The following is a 17,728-nucleotide window of genomic DNA, read 5'->3' as shown; positions in this document are numbered from 1 at the left end:
TCCCACAAGAGACCAGGGCCCTGCGGGACTTGACATCTTTCCGCAGGGCCTGCAAGACGGAGCTGTTCCGCCAGGCCTTTGGGCAGGATGCAGTTTGACTTACCGGTACTTTCCTTTGTATAAAACAAGCCCGAAGGAGGCCCCCAATGCGCTCACAGGTCCTTGTATGATCAGTGGAAACAGCTGGTCCTGGCAAGTATTAACCACTCTCAATTCCAGCCTGTTAATTGCCACCTGCCCAGATTTTAACTTGTCTGAATCAATTTTAATATGTATTTTAATTAATTGATGCCTGATTTTATGCATATTGTGTTGTTTTTATGATGTTAGCTGCTCTGAGCCCAGCCTCTGCCAGGGAGGGCGGGATACAAATAAATAATAATTATTATTATTATTATTATTATTATTATTATTATTATTATCCTTAGTTTATTGTGTCATGCACTGATGGGGCAGGTCAGGAGTACCATTGACTAGGGAAAGAGAAATCTGTCAATTTCTGTCCCACTTTTTCCAGTCTTCACACCATTTCACCTAATGTCTGATCAGATTACACATTTTTTAAAGTTCTCATGAAGAATTATCAGCATCGTAGTGTACATTTCTCCTGATATATCTGTTTTTTCCCTGTAGTTTTCTTGAATATGCACATTTTTGCAAGCAGTTTTCCTTGCTATAAAGTGGTTCTGTATGCTTTGTTTGCTAAAAATATACTTTCTTGTACACTTTCATTGTTGTTGTTCAAGAACTGCATTGCAAAATTCAGAGAAGTGCAAATTTCAAAGGGCAGCTGTGTGTCGGTTTGTGTACCGTTTTGGGATGTGGAAATTATGCATTAAATATGAGGCAAGCTGATTTTCTGTTGCCCTGCCTCTCAGATTCCTTTGAGTCACAAAGTCAGCAGCTGGGCCTCCCCTGGCCCAGATCCAGCCCTCTGAAGGAGACTGATCAGCCATCAAGAAGCAAAAAGTGTGTGGCAAAATTGACATTTGTGGCAACAGAACTCGTGGCAGGTCACTTCAAGGGATGGGGGAAATAGAGGTTCAACTTCTCAAATAACCAAGAAAACTTGCTGCTGGTTATGGTTTGCTTTGGTTCGCAATATGACTTGCAAATTTCAGAGGTGTGTGTGTGTGTCTGTGTCTGTGATGAAAAAAACTGAACCAGATAAACTCGTTTTCTTGGTTGTGCCTTGGGAGGGGAAAGAATGCATGCAACGTTTTACAAGCAGAACAGTTTTATTACGATCATCTATAGGGATCTTTCTCAATGATTGCTTGCATAGCATTTTACAGTCTTGAAAATGGTCAGACATCATGCTTTGTCCAGGCACTGGCTGGGTGGGAGATGTGAAATCCCCTGGCACCGAGCCAAAAAGATTATCCTTTTCTCCCCCTTATATGGCTATCCTGCTGCACATAAGCAGAGTGAAGGTTGCCTAATAGGTTTCGCTGGCTGCTAATGGAAAGCTGCGCATATAAATGATTTCATTCCAAGTCTGTTATCAGACTTGAGCGGTGCTGGTTATGTGGGGGCGGGGGGGGTAGCTCTGAATCAAGGCAGCCCCTCCACCCTCCCCTCTCCCCATGAAATGGTGGATGCTGCAGCACAGAGTGGTTTGTTGGTACCCGATGTGCATGAGGGTTTGCCCCAGAGGGTGAGGTTCAGAGGGGGAACAGAGCCCGGTGCGCCAGTCCAGGCTCTGCTGTCGACACCGCCAGCCCTGAGCCGCTTTGCAAGGCTGTCAAGGCAGTGTTAGAAGGATGTAGCAGCCATGCGCCCTTCGATCCTAGCCAGCGCTGTGGATCCATATCCGGCGCTGTGGTGCAAAGATCCTCAGGCGCCCCCCCCTTTCCCAGAGTTGTTGACCTTTTCCCAAGCCTCTGTGGGGATTGCTGTCCTCCTGCAGAGGCTTGGGGGGCAAGCTGCACGCCCGCCAGCCATATGGTTGACGGGGCACAGCTGGCGGGCATGCAGGGAAAGGGGAGGCCATCGGCATACCTCCTGGGAATAACAGATTTGGATATTCCACAAAAGAGGAAGGGTATCTTTTTATATGCGACAGCGGCAACAAGAGTTGTGATCGCGGCAAAATGGAAGAGTAATGAAATCCCCTCTGTACAAGACTGGATCCAAAAGCGGACAGAATATGCTGAATTAGACGGTCTATCAGAAAAAATAAAGAATAAATCAAAACAGGAATTTGTTTCAAAATGGGAGGTTTTCAAAGAATATTTGAAAAATAAATATAGTAGTTTAAATTCTGTTGCGGCATTCGAGGAACTTCAGTAATAGTTGCAAGGTAGATATAAGAAATTAGATATATTAAGAAAAAGATTAATTACAATAAAATTGTGTATTGGCAATACGTAATATGAAATCGAAATATGGAATAGACGGGAGGTTGGGTCTTTAGTGTTAAGTCCAATATATGTTTTATTGTTTGTTAAGAAAATTATGTGTCTATGGTTATTCCTGTGTGTAATTTGGTATCTGTGTTTTTTCTTTTTTCTTGCTGTATCAGTAAAAATTAAAAAAGAAAGGAAAAAAGAAAAGAAAGGGGAGGCCGCTGACAAAGCCGCACAGCTCCCCCACTCGCTGCGGTGCCCCTAAGAGGCCAGCGCCCTGGCGCAATGCGCCAATAAGCCCAGTAGGAAAGACGGCTGTTATCCCAGCCTTGGCGCATGGCTGTCGTATCCTCACACCATCCTGCCAGCCCTGAGCCACTTGCAATGCTAGGATCTGATCTCTACGATTTGCCCAGTGAATCATTCAGATCAGCTCTCAGCCTCACAAAGCAGCGCAGGGCTGGCACGGCAGCACGAGCAGTGCCCCCTCCCCCAGCAAAATGTGCCAGGGGTCATTTCCCCAGCAGGCCCCCTCCATGCTATGCCCCTGCTTCAGGGTGCAGTTGGGGGCGGGAGAGGGCGGGTCAGGGAAACAAACACTTGTAAGCATCTTCAGAAGACAGCCTATGGGGAGTGTTCTACTTATGCCACAATTTTGAGAGAGCAGAAGAAATGCGTGGGATGCGTGACACTGGATACCGGTTTAACGTATTCAAGCCTATGTACGTCTACTCAAAAGTAGGGCCCACTGTCAGGGGCATTCCTTGAGATAGTATTTATCTATTTATTTACCGGCACCATGCCTGCCTTCCCACACAAATAGATAAATAAAGACCAGCTCACAAACAGGTGAGCAGCCATCGACAAGAATAATATAGCAAAAAGAGGAGGAGGAGGAAGAGAAGAAGCCATTAAAGTTATTTTAAAATAATATTCAATGTTTATTGAACATGCAAAACAACATCGCTCCTGACTTGACGTGTCAGTGAGACATATCCTTAGAGCCTGGGAGAAAAACGAATGCCTCTCCTAGTAACTTCTGATTGGATGATGAAGAGAAGTGGATGGAAGACCCGCCCCCTCTCTTTGATTGCTTAGCCGTTGTTCCCTAATTGCCTTCAGGTGTTGAATCAAAACAATCAGTACTTATGACGCAAGCCTCTAAGATAAAGACACAGATTAAGATATTTGACAACCTCGCCACGCTCCGTTACTTAACTATATAACGAGATAAAACCTTTCTACTCTTACTTTTTAGCTTTGTACTTATTCACTTTTTTTGGAAACAAATAAAAGTGGGGGGAAGCAGTGGTAGTGACCAAATCCTCAAGAAAATCAGTATTTCAGAAAAGCCTGAGGAGCTACATTTACTTCACAGCTCATCAAAAAGCAGGCAGTGATGGTAGGGTTGCTCATATTTCAAACAGTGAAAAACCAAACTGTTGCTGAGCTTTTTGAGCTATTTTTAAGGGAAATCACCCAAAACAATACTGTTGTTGTTTAGTCGTTTAGTCGTGTCCGACTCTTTGTGACCCCATGGACCAGAGCACGCCAGGCACTCCTGTCTTCCACTGCCTCCTGCAGTTTGGTCAAACTCATGCTGGTAGCTTCGAGAACACTATCCAACCATATTGTCCTCTGTCGTCCCCTTCTCCTTGTGCCCTCCATCTTTCCCAACATCTTTTCCAGGGAGTCTTCTCTTCTCATGTATTGGAGCCTCAGCTTCAGGATCTGTCCTTCCAGTAAGCACTCAGGGCTGATTTCCTTCAGAATGGAGAGATTTGATCTTCTTGCAGTCCATGGGACTCTCAAGAGTCTCCTCCAGCACTATAATTCAAAAGCATCAATTCTTCGGCGATCAGCCTTCTTTATGGTCCCGCTCTCACTTCCATACATCACTACTGGGAAAACCATAGCTTTTACTATACGGACCTTTGTTGGCAAGGTGATGTCTCTGCTTTTTAGGATGCTTTCTAGGTTTGTCCATGGACAAAGATAACAGGCAAAACAACACTGCCGACATGCAATACTGCATGGTTGCCATGCAGTCTTCCAGATATGTCCGGGAAATTCTGGACGTAGGGCAACAGCTTTGATAGGAAGCAGTGAATTTTCATGCACAGGAAATTATAGTATTTGAGAAGGCCACTTCTGCCTTAAGGAGGAGGTGGGGTTGTGGGCTCCACGGCCCCTCCACGTGTGCAGGGGGTGGGAGGCCAGCCCTGCGTGACTGGGAGATTCCCAGCTGCATCACCCCTTGGCCAGCCAATCGGGTTGGTCCAGGATGTGTGGCCTGCCCCATAAAGGCAGGACCCAGCCAGAGATCTCCCTCTTTTGCCGCCTTCCAGCTGCTCCGGCTTTATACACTTTTAGAACCACTGAAATGAACATAGGAACCTAAATAGAACCCAGCTGGATCAGGCTAATGTCTAGGTCAGGATCCTGTTCTCACAGTGGCCAACCAGATATCTGTGGGAAGCCCCTGAGCAGGACCTCTGTGCAACAAGCCTCTCTCTGCTCGTGATTCCCACCAACTGATATGCAGAGGCATACCAAGGCATTTGATAGCAGAGGTATAATATAGCCATCATTGCTAGTAACCAATGATAACCTTATCACATCTAGAATGGCCTGAATCTCTTTCAAAGCCATTACAAAAGTGGAGGCAGGCAGTGGCTCTGCATGGACCACCTGAAAATTGCTGAGGTCTTGGCAGACCACTTACCGGTAATCATATCTATACAGTGGTACCTCAGGTTAAGTACTTATACGGTTCCGGAAGTCCATTCTTAACATGAAGCGTTCTTAACCTGAAGTGGACTTTCCCATTGAAAGTAATGGAAAGTGGATTGATCCGTTCCAGATGATGAAAAACACCCCCTAAAACAGCAATTTAACACGAATTTTACTGTCTAACGAGACCAGTGAACCATAAAATGAAGGCAATAATCTTTTTTAAAAAATATATATTTTTATTAGTTTTCCAATATAAAACTATACAAAACATCCAATTTATCACCAACATCTTTTTTTTTACTTCTATCAACATGTCTGATAATTCTCCGTCTTAATCACTTCTTGCACATTTCTTAATTTAATATTGCACTACAAAGATATCTTAATTTACCTTATTCTTTTAACAATATTTCTACCATACATTCTCACAGAGCTTCCTGAAAGCTTACAAACGTTATCTGGTCATCACATATAGTTTTCATATAATCTGTAAATTTAATTCAGTCTTCAGTGAATCTCTGGTCTCATCGATTCCGGATCCTTCCTGTTAATTTATCAAGTTCTGCGTATTCCATTAATTTCATTCTCCATTCTTCAATCGTAGGTAATTCTTCTTGTTTCCATTTTTGGGTCATTAGTATTCTTGCTGCTGTTACTGCGTATAAAAATAACTTCCATTCTTTCTTATTAATTTCATTTGCAAATGAAGACAATAATCAATGTACTGTACTATAAAAAAGACAGTATTTTAGATGGGGGGGGAAATAAACATTTTTTTTCTTATGTGCACTTATGATAGTCAGTTTAGATATCCAAATTGACTATCTAAAGTGACTATCATAAGTGTATATAAGAAAAAAAAATGTTTTTTTTTTCATTTTTTTTAGATGAAAAAATTGACATTATTTTTTTTCTTATGTGCACTTATGATAGTCAGTTTAGATAGTCAGTTTGAATAGTCAGTTTCTGCAGTCTGAAACTGCACAGAGTCACAAAAAGAAGCCACAAAAATGAAGTCACAAGCCACAGTCACAAAAGCAAAGTCACAAGTCAGTCCCATAAAATGAAGAACACGTCACAGTCAAAAAACCGAAAAAGCCACACAAGCCAAAACGCAAAAAAAAGCAAAAGAAAACCCTCCAAATCTAACTTCTGTGTTGCGTGGGTGCTCGGGACTCAAGAGGAAGCCTCTGATTAGCAGCCAGGGACTCAATTAACAAATGAAACACACCAAAACAGGAACCAGACGATGAAAAGTGACCCCTAAAACAGTAATTTTACATGAATTTTACTATCCAACGAGGCCATTGATCCATAAAATGAAATCAATAAAATGAAAATGTGATTTTTTTTCCTTACCTGCGCTGATGTTTGGATGGGGACTCCGGGTCCTCTTCCACAATCACAATCGGCTTGGCTCCCGGCATTTGCGGGGGCCTCAGAGAGCTCCCACGGCTGGAGGCCGATTGCGGAGCCTCCGTAGGCCCCGCGGATGTCCGGGCTTGGCTCCAGGCAGCGGCGAGGCCTCCGAGAGCTCGGAAAACTTACTTCTGGGTTACAATCATTCGTAACCTGAAAAAACTTAACTTGAAGCGTTTGTAACCCAAGGTACCACTGTATTTCCTGTCTGTTGTAGCTGTGCTAGATGTTGTGGTTTTTAATTTGGGGGGGGGGGAGTCTACATACACAGCATTTACCCACATCCTTATGTTTACTGACAGTTCCAAAGAACTCTAAAAGGTTTAGACACGCAGAAGCCATGCTGGTTCTTCATCAGCGAGGCTTGGTCTTCTAGATGCTTGGTGATCCTATACAGTGGTACCTCGGGTTAAGTACTTAATTCGTTCCGGAGGTCCGTTCTTAACCTGAAACTGTTCTTAACCTGAAGCACCACTTTACCTAATGGGGCCTCCCGCTGCTGCCACGCCGCCGGAGCACAATTTCTGTTCTCATCCTGAAGCAAAGTTCTTAACCTGAAGCACTATTTCTGGGTTAGCGGAGTCTGTAACCTGAAGCGTATGTAACCTGAGGTACCACTGTATAAAGCTTTACCCTAGCTTTCCTGGAACATATGTTAAGCTAACTGGGTCATAATTTCTTGACACCCTCATTTTAAAAAATGTTGCTCCACTGGCCACTTTTCAGTCATAAGAACGTAAGAAGAATCTGCTGAATCATCTGGTCCAACATCCAGTTCTCACAGTGATCAACCAGATGGCTCTTGGAAATGCATTGGTCCTCCAGTATGGAACAAGTTACGTATCTTTCTTAGCAAATCAGCAATATCACATTTGAGTTCTTTAATGGGTGGATCCCATCAGGACAGTCATTTGTTTGTGTTCATTTTGTCAATAATAATAATAATAATAATAATAATAATTTATTTATACCCCGCCCATCTGGCTGGGTTTCCAACAGAATATTAAATATTCCAACAGAATATTAAAATACAATAACCTATTAAACATTAAAAGCTTCCCTAAACAAGGCTGCCTTCAGATGTCTTCTAAAAGTCTGGTAGTTGTTTTTCTCTTTGACATCTGGTGGAAGGGAGTTCCACAGGGCAGGTGCCACTACCGAGAAGGCCCTATGCCTGGTTCCCTGTAGCTTTGCTTCTCACAGGAAGGGAACCACCAGAAGGCCCTCGGCGCTGGACCTCAGTGTCCGGGCAGAACGATGGGGGTGGAGACGTTCCTTCAGGTATACTGGACCGAGGCCGTTTAGGGCTTTAAAGGTCAGCACCAACACTTTGAATTGTGCTTATTAAAAATAAGGTTTAGAATGGCTCTTGTCATCACTATTTGCCTCTCTTCCTCAGATTCCCTTCTGTAGAAAGTCAGCTCAGGCACAGGAACCCGCACTACATCTTCTGCAATGAAGACAGAAGCAGAGAGTTAATTCAGCTTCTTTACCATCACACAAGCCCAAGAGAAGAGCCAAACAACAGGTTCAAAATGACCCTGAAAGTCCCTTCTCCAGGCAATGGAGAAGGGACTTTCCAGTTCATTTTGAAGCTTTTCTCTCTTTTTTTGTCTTCCTTCGTACATGTCTCATTCTTTGGTTTCTCTAGCAATGAGCTTCCCAGTTCATTTAAAAGCACCCCCACCCCCTCTTGTAGAGAAGTGTTTCTAGCAGAAACAATTAAGAAATAGTGTAGAAATAGCATTCAACATATGTTGGAAAGTATTTTTATTGTTTTTACATGTTCCTGGCTGAGCCCGGCTGAACCTATATACATATTTTTTGCTCTATAAGACTCACTTTTTCCCTCCCAAAAAGTAAGGGGAAATGTGTGTGCGTCTTATGGAGCGAATGCAGGCTGCGCAGCTATCCCAGAAGCCAGAACAGCAAGAGGGATTGCTGCTTTCACTGCTCAGCGATCCCTCTTGCTGTTCTGGCTTCTGAGATTCAGAATATTTTTTTTCTTGTTTTCCTCCTCCAAAAACTAGGTGCGTCTTGTGGTCTGGTGCGTCTTATAGAGCGAAAAATACGGTAACTCCTCCCTCCTCCATCTCTGTATCTGAAATGTACCTTTGAGCAGAGTCAGTTAGGATGCACATATACACAGACCTGCATTTGTATACATATCACTATATATTCATATATAGAGTGAGGAATTATGCACATTGCTAAGAACATGTGGGAGAGCCAGTATGGTGTAGTGGTTAGGAGCAATGGACTTGTAATCTGGTGAACCAGGTTAGCTTCCCCGCTCCTCCACATGCAGCTGCTGGGTGACCTTGGGCCAGTCACACTTCTCTGAAGTCTCTCAGCCCCACTCACCTCACAGAGTGTTTGTTGTGGGGGAGGAAGGGAAAGGAGATTGTTAGCCGCTTTGAGACTCCTTAGGGTAGTGATAAAATGGGATATCAAATCCAAACTCTTCTTCTTCTTCTTCTTTGGAACTTTGGGTGCCAAGGGAGCAGCGGCGTAGCATGGGTTGTCAGCACCCGGGGCAAGGCAAGTAATTTGCGCCCCTAACCTCTAACCTGCCGCCGCTGCCAGCTTCTTCTTGCTGCTGCCTGGGCTGGTCGGGTGTGGTTCTCTCCCACACTGAGCACTGCGCTGGGCGGCCGCTGCACTGTCCCTCCCCCAGATAGTCCCTCCCTCGCTCTCTCTCCGCTCCGCACCGCAACGCACGCCTGGCACCCTCCCCCTCCACAGTGGGCGGCGACCCGGCAGCACGGATCGGATTCGCACAGCCAGCACTGTGAGAGAGAGTGAGTGAGCCAGGTAGGGGCAGAGAGCTGCGAGTGCGCCCCCCCAAATGTTGCGCCCGGTGCGGCTGGCACCCCCTGCACCCCCCACGCTACGCCACTGCAAGGGAGTTAAAGGTGTGCTAAAGGAGGAGAATGAGATTGCAGAACAGTTGAATGAATTATTGGCCTCTGACTTTGCAACAGAAAATATAGGGCAGACCCCACAGCAACGTTTACAGGAAGAGAGTCTGAGGGACTTAGTGGTGATGAGAGATGAAGTTCTAGGCCTAATCACCTCGTCTGGAGGGCACCTGGGTTCTCAAAGAACTCAACTGTGAAGCTGATGATCTGCTATTAAAAATACAGAACTTGTCCCTCAGATCAGTCTCCATACCTGAGGACTGGGAAGCAGCTCATGTGACACCATGTTTTTAAAAAGGATCCTGGAAATTACAGGCTATTTAGATTAAGGTCTGTCTTGGGGAAACTGGTGGAACGTATTGTTAAAGGTAATATTTTATTTCTATCTATCTATCTATCTATATACCACATTTATATACTACCGTGTCATTTTTAAAAAATCAAAGTGGTTTACAGAATGAAACCATACAATAAAAACTATATTTAAAAGAAAAGTGCAGAAAATGGCTAGAGAAAAGCTTTTCTCCCTCTCATAACACTAAAACTCATGGGCATCTGATGAAGCTAAATGCTGGATGAGTCAAGACAGATAAAAGAAAGTACTTATCCACTTATGGAACACTCTCCCACAAGACGGTGATGGTCCCCAACTCAGATGGCTTTAAAAGATTAGAGAAATTCATAGAGGGCATGACTGTCTCTGCCTTTGCAGCTGGAGACAGTAATACAGTAGTACCTTGGTCTAAGAACAGTTTAGTTCATGAACAACTTGGATTAAGAGCACTGCAAACCAGGGAGTAGGTGTTTTGGTTTCTGAACTTTGCCTTGGAATAAGAACATGTTTCACTTCCTGTTGAGTGTGTTCCATTTGTAAATTGAGTCCCCCGCTCCTATGGGAAAGCACACCTTGGTTTAAGAATGCTTTGGTTTAAGAACGGAATTCCAGAACAGAACGGGTCCAGAGGAGGGCAACCAAAATGGTCAAAGGCCTGGAAACGATGCCTTATGAAGAACGGCTAAGGGAGCTGGGAATGTTTAGCCTGGAGAAGAGGAGGTTAAGGGGTGATATGATAGCTATGTTCAAATATATAAAAGGATGTCACATAGAGGAGGGAGAAAGGTTGTTTTCTGCTGCTCCAGAGAAGCGGACACGGAGCAATGGTTCCAAACTACAAGAAAAAAGATTCCACCTAAACATTAGGAAGAACTTCCTGACAGTAAGAGCTGTTCAACAGTGGAATTTGCTGCCAAGGAGTGTGGTGGAGTCTCCTTCTTTGGAGGTCTTTAAGCAGAAGCTTGACAACCATATGTCAGGAGTGCTCTGATGGTGTTTCCTGCTTGGCAGGGGGTTGGACTCGATGGCCCTTGTGGTCTCTTCCAACTCTATGATTCTATGATTCTATGATTCTATGAAGTTCATAAACCAAGGTATCACTATACAGTCATACCTTGGGTTAAAGTAGCTTCGGGTTGAGCGTTTTCGGGTTGCGCTCCGTGGTGACCCGGAAGTAACAGAATGCATTACTTCCAGGTTTCGCCGCTCGCATATGCTCAGACGCTCAAAATGACATCACGCGCAGACATGGGTTGCATTTGCTTCAGGATGCGAACGGGGCTCTGGAACGGATCCCGTTCACATCCAGAGGTACCACTGTATACCAGTTTCTGGAACCACAGGAGGGAAGAGTGTGATTGAGCTTGAGCCATGCTTGAGGGTTTCCCATAGGCAGCAGGTTGGCCACCATGAGAACAGCATGCCAAACTGGGTGAGCTACTGGCCTGATCCAGCAGTCTCTGCTTACAGGATGCTGCCTGTTCATAGCACTGCTCCAAAAGTGTGAGAAAGGGCCAGTCTCTTAGGTGATGGGTAAGAGATGATGGGTAAGTTTATCAGAGACCAACAGGCAAACATGCCCTTTCACCCAGATTTTGCTGCTGTGCGATAGTCTGCATTCTTCTTCTTCTTTTTAAATGTATTTTTATTAAAGATTTTCTAGCCACTTGCATTATAAGGATGAGACCAGACCCTTAGCAAGAAGATCAGTTTGCTTGAGATGGGTCTCTTCTATTTTCGGTGTGGCTCTTGTCATTGAACACTATGGTGGATTTAAAGATAAGGGAGCACGTGGAAACTGCCACACACCCCTCAAAAAGAAAAGTAAAAGAGCAGCGGATTTGCCAAATATTTGCAGACACGATAATCAAGGAGGAGAAAGGAATGGAATTTAAGCTTCGATTACATCCGCCCTAGTACCAGAGATAGGCTGTCTCAAGCTGTGTGCGCGAGTTACTCCCTACATAAATGTTTTAAGTTTTTTGTATCAATCCAGTATATTTTCTTTTAATTGTTGAATGATTCTGTGTACATTGCGGCAGCCTTTGGCTATGTGCAATAAAAGTGACTGACTACTCCCTACTGAATGCGCAGATTCAGCCATTCGGAGTTCCTTCTATAAAGGGAAAAAAATGTGTGTGTTTAAAAGTTGTCAACATTAAATTGTCAGAATTAAACATTTGCGCAAAAATGCGTGAGAAAATGGGGACAGCAGCATCGTTCATAATTGCCAGCGTGTGGTTTCCTTCCCCTAGTGATGAAACGAAACCGACCTCGTTTATTTTACTAAAATAAACCGCACATTTACACTTCCGCACCCGAGTAAAAAAAACAAACAGCTTTTTGCAGCCGGCAGGAGGAATTCCGTTGGCCGCCGACTTCCCACCCGATCACCCCACCCCGATCTGCCAGCCCTTCGGTAGGGCCGCCCCCTCTCATCCCCGAGACGGGCTCCAACACGCCCAGCTCCCTCCCGCCTCCGCTGCCCCCTCCCCCTCCTCCAACTTGCCCCCGCATGCCCGGGCATCCCGGCCTCTGATTGGCTCCCCGAGGAAAGCCTCGTCGAAGGGGGCGGGGCTTCGCGATCACGTCACCGGGGAAACCCCCGGCACCTTCTCTTTGCCTGGGCGCGCCGGGACCAGAAGCTGGCAGAAGGCGGGAGAGAGCGAGCCGAGAGCATCGTCCGCCCCGTCGACTCCCGGCGCTGCTCCGAAGGCCCGTCGAATAAAAGCCTCCCGCTGGATCTCGCTGCGCCGGAGATGATGCCGAGCAAAACGTCGCGCAAAGGCGCGCCGCGCAACCCCGCGCCCCCAGGTAGGTCGCCGGACGGGCCCCAGACGACGGCTCGGCGCCTCGTCTGCGCGCCGCCGCCTCGGGCACAGGCTTCCCGCCGGCAGCCCGTCGAGGCACCGGATCAGTTTTGCCGTCCTCTTGAGGTGAGCGGCAATCGATGGTCTGGAGGCGCCTCTGTAGTGGATCGCAGAGTCGGAAGGGACCCCCGAGCCCATGTAGTCCACCCCACCCGACGCCACCCACCCTTGATTTCGGAGCCCGGGCGTGCCCGCTGCACAATCTTTTTGGGCAGTGGTCTTTTCAGTCCTGGGTCTCAACTCAAAGACCCACCCTAAATGCACCTCTTCTCTCCCATCTCTCCCATTTTCCATGGCCCTGAGGGCATAGCTGCAACCCCACTTAGGTCAAGGTCGTGACCCCCTTTGTGTTTATGGTTCATGACCTGCCATGAAAATCAACGCTTAAGTTGTCAAGTTGCCCGGTTGTTGTTGTTTAGTCGTTTAGTCAAGTCCAACTCTTTGTGACCCCATGGACCAGAGCACGCCAGGCACTCCTGTCTTCCACTGCCTCCCGCAGTTTGGTCAAACTCATGTTGGTAGCTTCGAGAACACTATCCAACCATCTCGTTCTCTATCGTCCCCTTCTCCTTGTGCCCTCCATCTTTCCCAACATCAGGGTCTTTTCCAGGGAGTCTTCTCTTCTCATGAGGTGGCCAAAGTATTGGAGCCTCAGCTTCAGGATCTGTCCTTCCAGTGAGCACTCGGGGCTGATTTCCTTCAGAATGGATAGGTTTGATCTTCTTGCAGTCCATGGGACTCTCAAGAGTCTCCTCCAGCACCATAATTCAAAAAAGTTGCCTGGTACGAATGTCAAAAACAGTCAGAATTCCTTAGGCAGGTCAGTGATAGAAGTCCATGTTCAGTGTGGCTCCCCTCCCCCTCCCGCTTGTATTTGCAACAATCACTTGCCCAGATCCAACAGTCCCCTGAAGGACTGCCTTCACTCTGCCTGTCCAGGCATTGCCATTCACTTCCACGACCACAAAGCAGACTTCTGATGCCCTCCCAGCGCCTTGAACTACAACTCCCACCAGCCCCAGCATCCACGGCCAACGGTCAGAGCTTATGAAAGCAGTTGGGGAAGGGCTGCAAAGGGAAGCTGATCCCACCAGAAGCTTTGCATGACCGTAGGGATCTGCCCTATAGCTGGGGGTTTGCCCATTTGATCCACTATCTACTGTCAAGGATCTCAGGCAGAGATAGGTCTTCCTCATCACCTGAAATCCTTTTAACTGGAGAGGCCAGAGATTAAACAGGAAGCGTTCTGATGTTTACAGGTGCTCTGATTGCCTGAATAATTTGAATATCCACGAAGTCAAAGGGTGATGTCGCTCTGTCCTGCCTCCAACTTCTATCCCACTGTGTTGTTTAAGAAAGTGGGGGGGGGGGAGCTCTGTTAAAAAATAGGGGAAGGAGCTAGGCTGTCGTTTTGATACAGTATTCAGATTTGCAATTCTCTGTAGCCAGCACTGCAAAAATGCCTGAAGGATGCTCCTATTTACCAGCTCTGCATTCTTAAGCACACCATGGCCAAACAAACACTTGTCTGTATTCTGAGTCAGAAGCATCCTCAGTCTTTCCTGCTACTTTCATTGATGGGAGCAACTGAATGTTCACCTTCCATTACCTTGCATTGAAGTGAATGGGGAACCCAGCATGTTCAGGAGTATACAAACTGCAGAGGCATCCCTGGTTTGGGTCAATATCTCTTGTTTTATGGGTTATGACATATAATTTAAAACAGCATCAGGCTTATAATGCTAGAAGACTTCGATGAACAGCTTTGAAGCTGTTGTTTCCTTACAGTCAAGCTCTAGGTGTTGTTGTTGTTTAGTCGTTTAGTCGTGTCCGACTCTTTGTGACCCCATGAACCAGAGCACGCCAGGCACTCTTGTCTTCCACTGCCTCCCACAGTTTGGTCAAACTCATACTGGTAGCTTCAAGAACACTGTCCAACCATTTCGTCCTCTGTCGTCCCCTTCTCCTTGTGCCCTCCATCTTTCCCAACATCATGGTCTTTTCCAGGGAGTCTTCTCTTTTCATGAGGTGGCCAAAGTGTTGGAGCCTCAGCTTCAGGATCTGTCCTTCCAGTGAGCACTCGGGGCTGATTTCCTTCAGAATTGATAGGTTTGATCTTCTTGCAGTCCATGGGACTCTCGAGAGTCTCCTCCAGTGCCATAATTCAAAAGCATCAATTATTTGGCGATCAGCCTTCTTTATGGTCCTCCTCTCACTTCCATACATCACTACTGGGAATACCATAGCTTTAACTATACGGACCTTTGTTGTTAAATGAGTAAATGGTTAGCCGAAGTCAGCACTGAAGACTAACAACGTGCTTGTACTTTTTACAGACTCGGAGGCGGTACGGGAATGTGCCTTGCAGCTACGCAGGATGGGGGACAAATGGAACCTCCGCCAGAAGATCCTCAACCTGATTTCAAAGCTTTTCTGCCCCGAAACGTGAGAGCGCTTTGAGGGAAAGGAAAGGAAATGGAGAAAGAGAAATCAAAGAAAATTTCAGAAGACCCGACCTTTACGTGTGTGGAGTCGTGAAAAGAGATTTCCGTAAGACAGAGGAGATGAAACGTTTCCTGTGCATTTCTGCAGCCAGTTTCCTGTGAAGGAAAAAGGCTCCTGTGATATGATTTCTTCAGAAAACATTTGTGAAAGTTTGCTTGCAAATGGAAGGAACTGGAGAAGAGAGAACTGGAATTTACTGTTTACCGGAGATGTTGAACTGTGAAGGGCACTGGAAAAGGAAGGAATCTGGGAGGGGTGCCCCAACCCAGAGTTCAACGTTCTGATTTCCATAGGTCTCGAATTCATTCACTCAGCTGTTATACTGTATTGAAAATTTATGGGATTTCATGCATACCAACGGGCAACATTCCACCACCGCTCCGCTCTAAACTCTGGACAGTGCAAATCAGTTTAGCAGCTCTTTGCAATTCCCATTTCCTAGGAATTAGAATCCCAGCCTAAAGTAAACTAGGGAAAGGAGTATTTTGCTTGTGTGTTTGTTACAGCGAAATGAATGTAAGCTGTTACATAGAATCATAGAAACGTATAGTTCTATAATCAGCTATGTAATACATTATGTTCATTTTTAAAAAATGTATTACACTGCAATGCTATCAATTTGCAACTCTAAATCGAGTAGATCTGCAGGGCCAATGTACCAATATTAGTCCTACAGGTAGGACATTGTATGATTACTTATTTTTGTTGCGACTATAATTGGTTACTTTTGGGTTATCAGCTAGAACCAAATGTTTCAGGTGAATGTTTGAAAGCACACCAGGAGGCTGTTAAACAGCATCCTTTCAACAGAAGTTACAGTATTCTTAAGATGAGTTGTACAACTTTAGCTAGCAGTTAACAGAATACAATTTCCCATTTATAACAAATGTGACAAATTCCCTTACAGTGTTAGGCTTAAACGGAGGAAGCTGTAGAAAGAAAGGAGCAAATGCAGAGTTACATTTCAGAGGGAAAATATGACTACTTTTTCTTTTACGCTAAGAAAACCAACCATATTATTCAAAATGTGTCAGGAAGATGAAATGTTACAGCTGCTTTTCAAGTGGGGGAGAGCTAGCAAAGAGAGCTTTAACACAATCTAGAGATGGAGGTGATATTAGGCGTGCCAGCAGGGATTCCCTTCATACTCAGAGTTTCCCATTCATTACAGTGGGAGAATTTGATTTGTGCGTTCAGAAAAAATCCTAGCTACCAGCATGAAAATGAACCCAAAAGGTTTTTAAGTCTGAATGTGCTGCAGATCTTCAATTTCCCAGTCTGGAGATCTGACATTAAACAAACCGCAGGATTAAGTCGCCAACATTTTTATTTCACGTTCCACCTGGCAGGTTAACGAAATGCACTTGAGCCCTGGTTAAAAGGCACATTACAACTATGGCTCAGATACAATACATTTCTAGCATCCTCCTGCCATAACAAGTGCACATTCTTCCGTAATTTCATTAAGACACTATATTTCAAAGCCAGGATCCCCTCACCCCTGTCAGACTGCCTTCCATAAAAGTGTAAACAGCTAAAATAGTTGACCTCAATGAAAAGCTGCCAAATCTTTCTCTGTGAGTGAAGTGTCATTTCAACAAATTTTGATTTTCTAAGATTGCTTTCATCTAGTACATGTTGCCAGATTCTGGCTGAGTTAAGTGTTCAGGAAAACAAATAACTGTGGAAGTATGAAGTGTCATTTCAAACATATGGTAGAAGACCTTATTTATAATGTGTGTTGTTGTTTTTTGCAATGGTGAATCCCTCTCCCCTTCGTATAATGTTTTGATGCTGGCGTATTTGCGAGCTATATGTGTTTATGTCAGAAAGATTGTTTACAGCAAAATAGCTTGTTCAAAGTGTTTAAGGGTCGTATTCGCAAACAACCTGGTTCATTCTTCTCGCTTCTTTGCAAACAAGTTTCATCCGTTGCCTTCCACAATGGGCTGCCCAGGCTTCTTGTTTTCATTTCTACAAATAATTGTGCTGACGTCTTGCTGAGTTAATGAACTTGATGTGTGTGTTGTTGTTGTTGTTGTTTGTAAAATAAATAAATTAATGCTTTGGAATATAATTTCTGTGGAATTTTAATGCATATACATTATGTCTCTTTTGCAGTTGACAATAAAGCTGTAACAGCTATATTGTTATCATCTCTGTTGTTATTATTATTTGCCCTCCCACATATATGTCCCAATGTGGTGTACAAAATATAATTAATAACAGCTTTAAAACTCCAGTTAAAAATAGTACAAAAATATCAGGAGATGCATTTAAAACACTGTAAAGTAGACAAGCCGATAGATAATTTTAAGGAGGGTGAAAGCAAATTGTCAATATTCCATCACAATTTCGGGCAGAACGGACTGGAATAGGAGGAGGGAGTTGCAGCTCTGGGTCTTTTTTATTTTTAGAGCTGGAGCAACAGCGTCATCTTCCAGATCCTCCTTGCTCTGGCAAGTGAATGAGGTGATAACAAGGCTTTCAAGTTTTACTATGATAATAATAATAATTTATTTATTACAGTCAAAGACCAGCTCACATAACATAACACAAGAAAAATAGCGTTCATAAAGATAAAATATACAATCG

At 44.8% G+C, this 17,728-nt stretch overlaps 1 protein-coding gene across 3 annotated transcripts in view; it reads left to right on the top strand.

Annotated features, from left to right (window-relative positions):
• The window catches only part of PMAIP1 (phorbol-12-myristate-13-acetate-induced protein 1), a 42,305-nt gene extending 25,018 nt beyond the window's left edge, over positions 1 to 17,287 (top strand). For 2 of the 3 annotated variants that reach the window (XM_081881743.1, XM_081881744.1), the window contains one exon: positions 14,965 to 17,287. In XM_081881743.1, coding sequence (XP_081737869.1) covers positions 14,965 to 15,077 — 113 coding nt within the window. In that variant the 3' untranslated portion in view covers positions 15,078 to 17,287. Of the gene's footprint in view, positions 1 to 12,328; positions 12,573 to 14,964 lie in introns of those variants that run through there. The other variant, XM_081881742.1, reaches the window with a different exon arrangement.
• The last annotated feature ends 441 nt before the right edge of the window (positions 17,288 to 17,728 follow it).

The sequence above is a fragment of the Podarcis erhardii genome (genome assembly GCF_964252035.2).
Source record: "Podarcis erhardii genome assembly, chromosome: 11".
NCBI lineage: Eukaryota > Metazoa > Chordata > Lepidosauria > Squamata > Lacertidae > Podarcis > Podarcis erhardii.
Note: the sequence above shows the minus strand (reverse complement) of the source record. Positions and strands in the feature narration are given on the sequence as shown.